General features: G+C 39.1%; 1 protein-coding gene across 2 annotated transcripts in view; it reads left to right on the plus strand.

Moving 5' to 3' along the window:
- The window catches only part of CA10 (carbonic anhydrase 10), a 538401-nt gene that overhangs the window by 218104 nt on the left and 304712 nt on the right, over positions 1-15585 (plus strand). For both annotated transcript variants that reach the window (XM_003931317.4, XM_074388566.1), the window contains exon 3: positions 14579-14721. In XM_003931317.4, coding sequence (XP_003931366.1) covers positions 14579-14721 — 143 coding nt within the window. The remainder of the gene's footprint in view (positions 1-14578; positions 14722-15585) is intronic.

Genomic DNA, 15585 nt, shown 5'->3' on the forward strand with positions numbered 1-15585 from the left:
AATGCAAAAATAAATAGAAAAGGGCAGTAAGGGGCAGTCTTATGATGAATCTGGAGCTAACGCTCAGACTGCTTACAGAGGAAACTTCTTAGAATGTAGTCACTACTAATCCAATTTCCTAGCAGTCCTTATGACTGTCTTAGGCATCACAGCCTTTAAAACTCAAATATTCTTTTCACTACTTGTCACCATGGACTGGTGTTTCCTCAGGGCAGTTTGAGTCCTGAGTGAAAACCAGGGCAGCACCACCAGCGGTACTGAAAAAACTGCATATTCTCACTATTTTACACACACACACAAATGTTGAACTTTAATATCTGAAGCCATTGATTTGAGAGAATTTTCTACACTTGATCAGTGTCTAAAAAAGGGTTAGCTTGGTTTAGATCAGCATGAATTTCTTTTGCTGGATTATTGGGAGTCTCCTAGGGAGGCTTCAAGTTGGAATAGGGTCTGTTAAGCCCTTTGGGAAGCACCAATAAAGGAAAAAGCCAATATCCATGCCATATACTTAAGCAAGCATTGCAACAAAGTTACATTCCTTGTGTTTAGCACATGAACTTAAGCTGTTGTCCTGTCTAGACAGCAAAATTATACTGAAATACAGAGACCCTACTGACCAAGAGAGTGCTGCTCATTTGTATGCATATTGCAATGTAAATATGAATAATTAGAAACCAAGAATGTATAACAATTGACAAAGCAAGTGTACACTCATTTATCATTGAATTTTTTGTACAGTATTCTATGGAAATGAGAAGTTTCTTTAAAAATGAAAACCTAAGTACAGGTATGCATTCTTTTATGTTCTGAAAGTCATATTGACCAATGTCAAGGTGTTTTCAGGTGGTATCATTTCACTACTTCTTTTTCCAACTTGATTATTGGACATAATCTTAAATCTGTTTTTCATAATTGGTACATGGATGGATGGAATGCCTGACACAGGGCTATACTGCTGAAAGCTCACAGTATAGCATGCTCATGAACATAAAAATGAATAAAATGCTTCTCTGTTTGTTTAAAGTACAACTCATAAAACCCTTCTATTCCTTTTCCTACTGACCACTCCACATCTCCTTACTAATCTATTTCCTTTCTTTAGTTTTGCATATTGAATCACTCTTTTTTTTCTATGCCATTTGGTATCCCCACTTTGGACTTCTGCCTTACCAAGACTGTAATCAAATCCCCACTGTAGATGGTATCCATACTTTACAATATGGATAAACAACACCACATTTCTGCAATCAGGCCTTATCTACCACTTCATCTGGGTAGGGTTATAGGGTATTGAATAGCCTGAGTAAATGCCTGACACTGGGCCTATCACAAGTACATGCCCAGTAAAATGACTACCCTTTCCATTCCAATCATTTGTCTCATGTTCCACTAGTAGATATCAGGTTTTGACTAATTTTTTCTTTTTTTAATTTGAAAACCATTGCCTGTGGATTTACCAGTACTGGACACTTGTGTTAGGAATGATGAGAGATGGAAGTCTGTTTTCATCCTAGCTATGGAGGCAGGCATGCACAAACTTATAGCATAGTGAGTATTAGAATAGAGAAATGCCCAAAGATCACAAGGAAAGAGTCTGGAGTAGAGGAAGTGGAAGATGGGGAAAGCTGCTTAGAGGTGTCATTGACCTGCACCTTGAAGGATGAGAATATATTCTATGAATAGGCAAGTGAGGAAGTACACTCCAGGCAGTGCAGCCACTGCAGGCAAAGGCTTGTTATTGGAACTGCCAGGAGCACCACAAGGCTGGGCATACATTTGGGTACAGGGTGGTGAGGCATGCCAAAAAGTCACTAAATCTATTTCCCTGCTACTGTCATTTTTTAATACAAAAGCTTTTCTTTCAAAAGCCCTTTAGAGATACTCACCTTTGGTCAGTCCCCTTTTATAGGCCCAGGCCCTGTAATCAAGTCTAGAAGAACTTGTGTCTACTTAGGAAATACATTTTTAAAACAATGAACAGTATAGCCATGAATAATTAAGTAGAAATCCTCTAGCACTGACTGAGCTTCTCTAGAAATCAAGAGTGATGATTTCAATAGTAAAGAATGGCATAATGGAGGGATTGGGATTTAATTTGGGGGGCTAAGAGGTATAGAATTTGACTAGGAGATATACAAAGTGGAAAGAATAATTAAATCAAAAGCACACAGTAGGCATGGGCATATTGTGTTGTTGAGGGTATTGAAATGAAGTAGAATAATCCTCCATTGATCCTACAAATTGTATTGTAAGGTTGGAGTACGATAAAGATGGGGGAGAAAATGGTATGCAAAGCAGACACTTGGTCCTGCCCTCTCTCATGTATCCATCCATCCATCCATCCATTCAATAAGCAGTTGTTGCATATCTGCATTGTGTCAAGCCTTGGAATGAAAATTGGCAACATAGTGGTGGCATCAAATCAGAACTCCAGGGCTGCAAGGGAACTCAGGTCTAGAGTAAATTTATCCTGACATTGTTGTGCACTAAATTCTGTTGTGGACCATGGATCTAGCCGAGTTTTCAGCCCTGGTCTTTCCTTGTCTGCCAAGCTCTTATGTCATTTGTGAAAGGAAATTTTTGTAAGATATTGTAGCAAAAGCTAAGGTACGTGGCAGTGGGAACCTGAATTAGGCTTCTAGTAGCCAAGTTCAACATTCAAAGCATTCAAAGCTGTCACCCAGATTTGATCATTGGTAAGATTTAAGGGATGACATATATATATATATATATATATATATATATATATATATATATATATAAAATAAATGCCTACAAGATTACCTTCTTGGCTAACAGGAAGTGTGATTACACAAAAGTCTAACAGGAAAGTTAAGAGGACAAATTAAATGTGTTGGTCAAAACACTGTCATAGAAGCTAAATCTAGCACCTCAATAAAAAACACATTGCACGTTTATTGGACAAGGAATCCAAGCACAAAATCATTAAAACACAAACAGATGACACATGGTTTTGTTGCATGTTTGGTTACCAGTTGTGTTGTGTTTGGGCTCCAAAATTCAGTGGCAGAATGAAGATTATTTTTCCTCATGTCTCATAAAGATAACTGAGCCCTGTTTTTCTGTAAATGATAAAATACCCTACATACACATAAATCTCAAGACAGACTGGAACAGCTGGAGATTTCTATAGAATTACACAAATGTCAACACAATAAAAGATTGCAAAAACTGAGGTATCCACTGTTGCAATGGGTTGTAAGGCTAAGCTCAACTGATCTTCATGTACAGTTATTAATAGGTGGTAGAGTTTGCAATTCTACAGTTTACCCTTTATTATTCACCTACTTTTGACATTTGCGTAAGAGTATAATTTGCACATACATACTGAGTGAGTGTTAGAGGGATAGAGGGACACTGAGATGTTTACATACTAAAATAGATAAAGGACAGTGTATTCCAAGATAGCCAGATGTTTTGCAGGATTTTATAAGTGCTTCACCAGATGTTTGAATTTGTAGGAAATCATTACCTGATACTGTTTTAGTGAACTTGCAGAATTTACAAAGGCTGAAGATGATCACCCTTTTTCAGTGGCCATATTATTTTTATCTGGCATTTAATTCTCATGTCCCTGCTGGTTTCAGCATTACTGGTATGTGCTTCTGGAAGCCAAGAAGATTCAGCTTTTGTATAAATATCAAGTAGGTCATGTGATTATTCAGAAGCATCAGCCTGGTCATTTTCTTCAGAGTTGAGTAGGTAGAGATAATTAATGGGCTGGTTTATTGACATGCATTGAGACATTCTTATCTTTGTGGCTTTAATTCCCAGCTTCAATCAACTAATTTCAGATTTTATCTGAAGCACCTGTAATTACATGGGGCAAGAAAAATTGCCACCAAAATGTAACCTGATAATGCTTAATGCAACTTTTAGACTAAATCTTAAACTTGATACAGGCACACAAAACTTAATGCTTACGTAAACCAGACTGTCTGTTAGGCCTTACTGTGGTTTCTTGCAAGAACAATTCTTCTGATTCAGTAGCCTTAACTCTGGGAAAGCAAAATACTGAGGAGGAAACAATGATGGCAGCTTAATTTGTCTTAATTCTGGCTGAGTGTGAGGAATGAAGAAGAGCAGAATGAGAATGAGAATTCTAGAGGTGCGTTCAAATCACCAGCTTAGCTGTGCACTGGCTGAATATCCTTGGATAAATTACTCAACTCTTTGAGCCTCAGTTTCCTATCTATAAAATAGGAATACTTGTACCCATTTTTGGGGACTGCACCTATGAATCATTTGATGTAAAGCTACCTTCTTTCTGGTCTCCCACCAGTGGTATATGCCATGACTCCATGAGTAAATAGAATTGGCTTTGATGGTCATTGCTAATTTTGCTGTTTTGATTTTTCATTATCACTTTGGTGGACAAAGATATTCAGCAAAGTGTATCCTCTTAGGACCCTGATTTTACAAATGAGGAGACTGAGGCTCAAGAGAAGCATGTTTGGCTTAAGTCAGGGCACCAGAATAGGAAGGAAGTATAGCATAGGAGTTGAAAGAACAAGGAATCTGGCGCCAGAACAATCTGAGTTTTGAATTTAGACTTCACCACTTGCCAGGGTGTTTTGTTGTTGTTGTTGTTGTTTATCTTGAAAAAGTTCGTTTAACATCTCTATGTCTCAGATTCCTGTAAAACTGGTGAGAATCAAGGCAATAATAATTCTACCTCCACGGTGATAAAAAGAGTAAATTTTCCCTGGAGGGCTTTTTGAGGAAAGGGGCAGGCACTGTCTTCTACTGAGTATAGCTGAAGTACATGACTACCTGAAGACATGAGGAGGAGCCAGATAACCTCTCACGGTCTTGTGCCCCCAAGAATGCTCCAACAGTGTAAGTGTGTCCTAGGATCACTAGTCCTAACTTCAGATTTCTCTGGAGTTTGGGTGTTTATGGTCCTATAGTGGTAGCAGAGGAAAAGCACAGTCTTTTTGATCAGGACATTTTGTCATATAAATTACCATATGTGTTACTATACTCAAAACAGCATGGCACTGACACAGGAATACACAAATAGGTGAAACAATCTAAAAAGACCAGAAGCAAATCCAGTACATATGGAAACTTATCTATGATAAAAGGGGCATTCAATTTCATGGTGAAAGATAGTTCGTTTAATAAATAATGCTGGCACGCTTCATTTTTTATCTAGGAAAAAATATTAGACCCCTGTCTCATAGCATTACAAATATTAATCACTGGTATATTTTTAATCAAGTTGTAAAAAGTATAATAATAAAAATTTTTTTATAAAAATTTAAGGAAAACATGTATATAACCTATAGTTGGAAAGGCCATTTTAAATGAGGGAAAAAACCCAGAAACTTTATAAAGAAAAAAGATCAACAAATCCAACCGTACAAAATGGTACAATCCTTTTATAGCAAATACCAAAAATGAGATTTAAAAGCTAGTTAAGAGGGTAGGAGAAAATATTTATACCATATCACAAGAGGTTAATATCTCTACATTTCACATGACAGCTAAAGTTGAAATGAAAAACATAAATAACCCAGAGAAAAAATATGTGAATAATACAATCAGAAGAGAAATACTAATAACCAATGAGCATATGAGAATATACTAGAAAATGCAAATTAAATCAGTGAGATGCCATTTTTTTTCCTGTAGATTGCTGTAAATAAATAATAAATAACATCCAATACTATGGAGATTGTGGGAAAATGGACGCATCACACATACCTATAGGCAAGTAAATATTCATCAGAGTCACTACCAGTATCTTTGAAACTAATTTGACAGCATCTATTAAAATAAAGCATGTGCATACCTTGACTGAACAATACTACCTTCAGGAATCTTTCCTACTGAAATGAAAGCACCAGCATGAAAAAGAATATCTCTGAGGCTATTTACTGCAGCATTGATTTTCATGCTAAAGTAAGATGGAAATAACTTTAATGTCTTTCATCTAGGGAATGATTGAGAGAAGTGAGGTGCATTCAAACTACAGAAGTTCTGTAGCTTTACACAAGAAAGAGCAGCTCTATTAGTACAGACATGGAGGGACATCCATGGCATAATGTTACTTTTTATAAAAATACTGATTTTTAGAAAAGAACCTTTCAAAAAAAAAATATATATATATCTGCATCTGTAATATATATATGTTTATATAATATATATCTGTATCTATAATATTTATCTATATCTGTTATATGTATGATATATATATATATCTGTATCCATAATATATAATATATATCTGTATCTGTTATATATATAAATATATCTGTATCTGTAATATATATGATATATATCTGTATTTATATGGGTTGTAGGGGCACACTGAAAGATGTTGAATATGCCAAATTCACTCTCACACTGGTTACCTCAGGGTGTCACTGGAAGGAGGAAGAGATGATTACCTCTTGCTTTATACATCTGTGTATCATTTGGCATGTTATCATACATGCATTACTTTCTTTGATTTTTTGTTTGTTTGTTTTAAAGAAAGGAACTGATCTCAAATTCTAGTCCCCTAACCTACTGGCCAGGTGAACTTGGAAAGTCATTTGAGTATTATTTTTCTCACCTATAAAATAATAATACCAAGGAGGATTGAGCAAGATAAGATGTGTCAAGTTCCTAGAACAGAACTTGTTAACCAGTGAGTAATCAGCAGAAGAGAATTTCCTCTTCCTTCCTTTCTCTTTCCCTTCAGTTATGTGTTTTTGGGGATCAAGCCAGTCACCACTTAGAACTAAGCACAAACAAGAAGAAGGAAGAAGCTGCTGCTGCTCCACAAATAAATAATCTGAAAACCTCCAAAACGCTAAACTAAAATGACTTTTCTTTCAGGGTTGAAAACCCTCTTGGATGACCCATATCACTGCTCACTTCCTCCATATATCCAGACATTGAGAGCTATGGATCCAAGAAATAAATGCGCATGGCTTATTGAAAGTATGGAATTAAGCAACTAATCCTGTAACCTAGCCTCCCATCAGAGCTCCCTGTTCTGAAACCAGGATGGGTTGGGTGGGCATCTGAAAGCCGCCTCCCTGAATCCTTCTGCCTGGATCCTTCACCCTCGTCTGTCTCTGCCCAGAGAATGCTACAGGGTTGGAATCACAGTGGTTCGTGCTGTTACTCCTCACTCAACCCCTTCTTCAATGTTTTAAATCTTTATTAAAGAGCCAACATTATGCTAGACCATGTATAAATACATTCTCACAATCTTCCCAACAACTCTGTGAAGTAGCTGTCATCCCCATTTTTTTAGATAGAGAAATGAAGCCACCTAGTCATGTAGCCACCCTCTCATGGTTCTGTGGTAAGGGTCTTTTCCCCATAGAATAATAGCTGTAGAGGAGAAATATTGAAGAAGTCAGAAGATTCAGTGGCTTCAATTCTCCCTCAATAGCAGTTTGCATTCCAGCGATAATCCATCCTAGTTGTTAGGACTAGTATATCTCTAAGGAAATGCTTCAGTGTTTTCACTAGTTACAAGACTTGTGTGTCTTAAAGCAGTGCACCCTCTGCTAGCAAGGCTTACCCTAGCACTTGAGAAAGGGGCCAGGGTCAGCCTGCTTCTTGCTCTGAATTAATTTAAGCTTTAATATCACATACCTTTATTATAACACTTACGTTTTGTTATAACTTTTTGTTAGCTTGTCTATCTTCCCACCATACTGAGTGTCCTAAAGAGAGGGAACATTTGGATTTACCCTTCGATCACTGGTTCATTAGATACAGTCCATTAATTTTTTAGATGAAAAAAATGCACAAATTAATGATTATGTATTAAACAGGGTATGTGAAATTCCTTAGAGGTTCCCAAGTGACAGCCCTAGTTCTCAGTGGGAGAACTTATCTCTTAACAATGGGCAGCCCTAGTTAAAGACCCTCCATGAGCTATGAGTCGGTGGCCCTGCATTGGAGGAAGTATTCATCAGCAAAGGGGTTAACTTTAAGGCCAACTCCATCTATGAAATAAATCTGAAATCAGAAAGGGACCAAAAGCCTGCAGCAGTGGGTATTTTAAACTTGCTCATTAATAATGGCTCAAAGTAGAGATTTATTATAGTTGAGAAGAGAGGAAGAGACAGTAAATCAGAATTGGTGAGGAAAAGAGCAAGGGAAAGATATGAGTTCTTATTTAAAATGTATTCATATGCTTTATAACCCCAAAGTAGAGATTGCTATATTGAAGTGGAAGGCTTTATTTGTAGGATTGAATTCACTATAGATATGTTTTATGCCAGTATTCATGTTTCCAACTTTCATTTGCTTTCTGTTGACCAAAAAGTAGGGGACTTAGTTTATTGCTTGAAAATGAGAAAAGATTGCTTTAGCTGACTGTCTTCAGGAAAATCTTCCTTGCTTCAAAGAATGGCTTGTAAAACACTAGTTGGATCCTAGGAAAACATGATTTTATTAGCACATATGTTGAAGAGAGTAATTTTTAAAGCATTCAATTAGTTCTGCCTTGAGATAGAATTTAAACACACTCAAAGCAATAGGATTAAATTCACGTAAAAACCTATGTCCCCAAGTGTTGCTTGGGAACCAATTCTTTTCCCATTCAAACTAATCCAAGGATAATCAAGCTTGCTGTTGGCTGTATTCCAGTGAAAGCAGATACCTGCCTTTAATTCATAAATCAGAACGTGGTACTTCCCTGCCTAAACTCTCAGTGCCTTTCTATTACTTTGGAGTAAAAAGCAAACTCCTTAGTGTGGCCTGCAGAGCCCTGAACCATCTGCTCCTGGTCTATCCAGCCAGCCCCATCTCATTTCACTCTTTTCCTCATCTGGTTCATCAGGCTCAAGTCCACTGACTTCCTCTCAGTTCCTAAACACGTCCAGCTCTTCTCTGCCAAGACCGCTGCGCTTTTCCTCTGCCCTGGATGTCCTTTCCCCTGCCACTGTTAAGAAGCAGTTTTCCTAGTTCTTCCAGAGTTTACCAGCTGTTGCTTCCAGAGAGACCAACCCTGACCATGCCACCTAGGTTATCTCTCCCATCCACACTTTACACTGTGATTCATTTCTGTCTTGTCTCTACGACATGCTTACCAAAAGCTTTGCATAGATAGACACATATAAACTTATCTCCCATATCTCCCATATCTCCCACTAGCCGGCAAGATTCGTGAGAATAGGAACCATTTCTCTCATTCATTATTGACTTCCCAGAACAGATGGCAGTGCCTGACATCTAGTAGGTCCTCAGTAAAGATTCGTTGCATCAACTCTCAGTGCCAAGCCTAATGCCTGGCACATCAGAGGCTGTCAGTAGATGCTTTTGAATTGAATTTATCTTGTTGCCATAGGACTTAGCAAATTCACATAAGCTGTATAAATTAATTCCAAATGTCTAACATCCTGCCCACAACAGCAAATGCTGCTGGCTCAGGACGAATGAAAAAGGAAGATGCCTAAAATTACAACCTAACTTTGGAATATCTTCTCTAGGACAAAGATGTCATAAAGCCAGTTTTAACTCTCATTGTCGGACTTGATTCCTCCGGTTCCTTGCTCTCCTGACCTATTTCTTGTTTTCGGTGAAAACTTTGTTGTTTTTGTCTGGGTGTTGCCAAGGTGTGTTAAGAAACAACTGGAGCTTTTTTTATTGCCTGGATGTGAACAAGCAGCTGATAAGTTTTGCTTTGGGTTTGCCAAGGCTCGTGATTTAAGCAGTTGAAATCACAGAGTCACTGAACATCTTTCATAACTCACTGGACCCAGAGCCAAGAGAACGTTTGGGATTTGTAATTTATGGTAAGAATGGCAGTAGTGCCATTGGGAGGTATTCTGGCAAGATAACACATCGCTGTGATGCAGCAGTTAAGTTCCATGGTTTAGGCTGTGTGAAAATTAATTTGCAAAAAATATTCAGGTCTGTGTTGTATTCTAGTTTATATGTAAATTAGAAGATTGTACAAAAAGGATGCCAGGGATGATGGAATTCAAACATCATCAGACTGGTTGTCCGTTAATTAAAGTGATTCTTACTCTGTTTTGCTTTATTTGCATTTTCTCTCAACAATAAGTTGTATTATGAAGCTAAAAAGAAAAAAAAAAGACACGGCATTAGCTAATAAGCCATAATAACGGAGGCTGTAAAAAATAAAAGTTTAGAAATCTGATCTGGGAGGATAGCCATGGAAACTAAGAGAAAAAGAATTCAACAGTATTTCTCTTAGCTTGGAAATAGAAGCAGTGCCTGCCACAGCATCGTATAACCCACTTTTGCCCCTAAAGATGACATGGATAACTGTAAACCTGAAGGATAACACTATGAAGGGTAGTTAAGTATCAGAACCTTCAGTGTAACTGAGAGTTCTGCACAAGCCCACAGGGCAAGTTTCTCACTAAATCTTGAAACCTTAGTTCATATGCCCATCCTTGCTCTGCATGCAAAGTCAGCCATCTCACTCCCTTGCCCCAGTAAGCATGGGCATTTCCTGCCCTCCTGTTTTCACAGCCTTTGTCCTAAACCATTTCTCTAGAATCCAGATCACACCACATTTGCAGACCTATTCTGGTCCATTTGGCACTTGAGGTCCCTGGACTAGCTTCAATACCTTAATTATTGCCCCAGCACTTAGCACTGCTTCTAACAGCACGGACTTCTTACTTTTATCTGCACTAAAACCTTGCCTGCTGCAGCTGACCCCAGAAACTATCCCTAGAGCAGCTCTTTGTGTGTAATCATCCCATTAGGTCTCCTCAGAGGCCTGCAGATGGGACCCATACACATTCTCCATCACGTGCACTGAAGTATCTTCATACCCAGACCATTCTCTGTGTGTTGCCCCATGGTTGCATGGCTCCCTTTAAATCCTAATTTTATTTAGAATAGTTGAGTTTCAAAGCAGTTTGATTTGAACCTTTGCACTAGAAATTTATTTTGACTGGAAAATAGACACTAATCTGACTCATGATTTACCGAAAGAGAAATGATATCAAAAGTCTTGCAGGGGTCTTGGCAACAATTAACTGAAATTTCCTACGGTAATCTGTTCCTGTATAGAGCCTGCTGAAGAGGAAGGGGTTTCGAGCAGCAGAGGCTCAGTGGCACTGGGAATCCTGAGACCCCAGTTCTGTTCTTTACTCTGTCCTTTCTCACCTCTACCCAGCTGTGTGACCGAGAGTGGAGGACTTTACTCCCTGCCTCTATGGTCTTAAATCCATGTCATGCATTTAAGTCAGATGATCTGTAAGGTGGCTTTTATTTCTGAAGAGCTATTAATTCATAGCGGATTTAAAGTCAGCAATTCAGGGGTAAATAAACGTAGATACCCCTTCAGGACTGGAGCAATGAGGGACACAGCTGAGCGGGTGAGATTGTTTCTCGGTTCTTCCTCGATTGGCTGAGCAGGTGATTAGCATCAGAGACTCAGGCTTCGATAGTGAAGTGGGGATATAAAACCCTGAAACTGTTTGTCATAAAGAATTCCATGCCCAATAAAAGAGAAGGCAGATGTTCTCATAAAGCTTTTGCTGTTTTTGTTTTTGTGGGGGTGCTTTTTGGGCATGACGTTTATTAGTAAAGTACAGCAGCAGATGCCCACCCATGTTGCCACATAATGGCAGTCTTACAATCCATTTATGGGCTTGGAATTATTTTTGTTAATGCTTTTCATGGGAGTAGATGACATGCAGCGTGCACCAGCTGTAACTACTTTTATCATGCAGCTGCCTTCTAGGGAGAGCCGTGCAAGCATCATAGATGTCTTGATTGTCAAAGATGTTATTGTCTCACAGTTTTAAAGGTAAAGGGGTGCTGTATTACTTTTCTATTACTGTTACAACAAATGGTCACAAGCGTCTGGCTTATGACAGCACACATTTATTATCTTCTGTTTCTGAAGGTCAGAAGTAAAAGATTCTCAAGGGGTTAAAAATCATGGTATCAGCAGGCCTGTATTCCTTACAGCAAGGGGGCTCTGGGGGACAATGCATCGTCTTGCCTCTTCCAGCTTCTAGAGGCCACCTGCGTTCCTTGGTTCATGTCCCCTTCCTCCATCTTCAGACCAACACAGTATTATGTTCTGTCCTGACTGACCTCTGTTTCCATCCATAGATCTTTATATCTCTGACCCTCCTACCTTTCTCTTATATGGACTTTTTGTGATTATACTGGACCAACCCAGATAATCCTAGATAATTTCTCCATCTCAAGATCTTAACTTAAAATACTCTTTACCACCCAAGACAGCATATTCACAGGTTCTGAGGATCAGGATGTAAACATCATTTGTGGGAGTCATTATTCAGCCTACCGTAGGAACCATGAAGAACGACCCAGGTCCAAGGGACATACGACTTACCAAGAGCCTCTCAGCTGACTTGCGGAGGTGCCCTGAGTGTATCCCTGGCATCCTCACATTTACCACTTGTGTGTGCATTACTGACAAAGACTGCTAGGAGAATGCCCTAATCAAGGCTTTATTTTCATAATAAATTTGAGATTACTGAGGGATAAATAAACACAAGATTAATTCAGTGCTTTTTCAAAGAAGAGTGTAGTTTAGAAAAGACAAGTTTATATGTACAGTGTAAATAAATTCATAATGCAAAAATTTTCTTAAATATTGTAGTCTTGCTAGGACATGGTACCTTCTAAAGGTGTTAAGTAACCTGTAGTGATAACGTATGTATGTGTGTATACTTTTGAGATGGAGTCTTGCACTATCGCCCAGGCTGGAGTGCAGTAGTGCAATCTCAACTCACTGCAACCTCCGCCTCCCAGGTTACAGCAATTCTGCCTCAGCCTCCTGAGTAGCTGGGATTACAGGCACCTGCCACCACATCCAACTAATTTTTTGTATTTTTAGTAGAGAAGGGGTTTCACCATGTTGTCCGGGGTGGTCTCAAACTCCTGATCTCATGATTCTCCTGCCTTGGGCTCCCAAAGTGCTGGGATTACAGATGTGAGCCACCACACCCAGCCAGTGATGACATATTTTTAAGCAATGATAAGAGTGCTGATGAAGCACATGCACATGTGTCAGTGTTCTCATTTCTTCTTTTCCTCCTCCTCTTTCTCCCTCTGTAACTCAGGCCATTGCTACTATTTTGAAAGCCATTAATGACTAAAAAGCCCATTCAAACTCCTTAAACTAAAGGGAATGGACTACCAGAGGCTTATTGGCATGGATGAAACCAAATTAGATATTTGTCATCTTTCAAAATGAGGCCCATCTTATGCTGATGTTGAAGTGTTTGCCAAGGAACTTGTTCTTAGTTCTCCTCCCACGTCTGTTACAGTTGCCTGTAACAAGAAGAAAGTCCTAGAATTTGAGTATCTTTGGCAAGTGTCTGCCAAACTCGTCTTTAGCCTTAGTTGTCTCCATCTATGCTATAGACAGAATGATGGCTATCGTAAGTTAAGGCTTTATTCAATTTGTGTTTAATTAAATCTGAGTTTTGAGAGGACACGTCCATTTAAGGAGGCTAACTTGATTGACAGGTTCATCTCCTCCAGGAGTCACTCCCTGACTCCCCTCTACCATGGCAGGGTTGACTAATATCACACTCGACCTAACACTAGTGACCCTCCCCAGTGTGTTGGCTGTTCGTATGCTTATCTGCCTTCCTTGAGATTCAGCCTAATCCAGGGCATGATACAAAATAGGAGTTCACAGCAAGTTTTATGAGTGGAGGAATGATTGGCCATATCATCTCCAGGGGAATTTGAAGGATCCATGGATCCAAAGATTCAATGGAAGTACTGAGAGGAGCAGGTAAAGGCTGAAAGTATAGTTTTGATCTTCACTGACATAAAATTAGTAGGCTGGCTCCCCACCCTAGCCCTGAAATTGTTCTTAAATAAAGAGAAATAGAACTGGTTTAGACATTTATTCTAATAGATGTTTTAATGTGACACTGAAAATGAGTGGATGGTTTCCTTTGGGTATTTGTGTTCAGCTCTCAATGTCATTTTTCTGCCTATCAAATGAACACCAAGTCTTTGTCTTCTGGTCCATTAGGTTAATGACACAGTGTTGAACTAAACGAAGATGAAGTCAGGTTGCTAAGCTCTTGTCTGGCATTGACTCGGGGGGCTGGCTCATAAAACAAGTCACTCCCTCAGTTTAGTCTTGACAACCCAAAGAAAAACACTTTGTGTGTACTGAATGACACTTTCTTTGAAAAACTTCTAAATAGGATAAGGTTGATTTTCACATGATTCTTGTCAGTTAGGAGAAGCAGAGCATCAACTCAAGGGAATTGCTAAATATTTGGACTACCTCAGGTATGTTGCAAAGATGATGTGGACTGAACAATGATGTTAGCATTAAAGAGTTAATGATGACTGTCCTCAACAAAGAAACTGCAGGATGAGTAGGCCTCAAACAAGGTAATCTGATGACGAGATCATGAAGGTAGGACTTAGAGAAGTGGACCAAGATTCAGGCCAGGAAAATCCCATTGCAACCCCCAGGGATGATCTCCATGGGTGGAACCATTTGGTGGTTCTCTTCCATTTTTACCGTTCTTGTACATAGCTCTGTTTGTTTATGTTGTTTTCCCAACCTGCCACTCAGGCTAATTCTGTAATTTCTTTTTGTTTCTAGTTCCTTCTTTCTGGGGATTGGTGAACTCAGCTTGGAATCTTTGCTCGGTGGGGAAACGGCAGTCGCCAGTCAACATAGAGACCAGTCACATGATTTTTGACCCCTTTCTGACACCTCTTCGCATCAACACAGGGGGCAGGAAGGTAAGCCACCATATTACTTCCATGGTAAAGTTGAAGATGGGGCCATCTTGATTCTGAAAGCTGATCCTTAAGGCTTCAGTCTCTGTGATGAATTTGCCTCTCACCCAGGAATACCACAGACTTCAGACCTGCTGCCGTTAGATAGATATATGTCTACATTACGCTTTTTCTCCCTACCTAGTCAAATTCTTGTGTTTCTAATGACTCTGTGCCTCCTGGAGGTTGCCTGAGATCTTATCAGGCAACCTTGGTACCCCCATAAAGAACAGAAAGCATAGTGGCCACTCCTGCCTATCATGCTGGAAAAATCTTTCCTCTAAGAAACTGTTTTACTAGGCCTTCTTTTAACCTCAGTGAAGTGGGAAAACCAATTAACAAAAGTAAAATCAGACGTTTATCATCTTGGGAGGAAAAAAACAAACAAAAATCACCTTAGATGATTTATAAGAAAATCAATAATTAATCTTCCTAGGGGCATCTTGCTGGCTAAGAATCCTAGCTCCTGCACAGAAATGCTGAGCTGGGCTTTGCGATTCTCACACCTAAATCCCTCCTTCACTCTCCTCCCCCCATAATGAGCTCCTCCTTAATTTGTGCAAGGGCATAGTGCCCATCGGGTCTTCTAATCACTGGAATCTTAGCATTTCTCTTGTTGGTTCATGTTTACTTGGCTATCGTTTACTGTTGAGTAGGTTGTTAAGGGTAAAAAAAAAAATACACATACAGAAAATTGTGTTTGAAGGTAATTAAACTGTTGCTAACTCAAGAGATATGGAAAATAACATTGGCGCAAAAAAATTGAGGTTAAAATTGTTGACAGCTTTTGTTAATACCAGCGGCTGATTCATTAGGGTTTGGGCTGAT

Source organism: Saimiri boliviensis, chromosome 17, assembly GCF_048565385.1.
Source record: "Saimiri boliviensis isolate mSaiBol1 chromosome 17, mSaiBol1.pri, whole genome shotgun sequence".
Lineage (NCBI taxonomy): Eukaryota > Metazoa > Chordata > Mammalia > Primates > Cebidae > Saimiri > Saimiri boliviensis.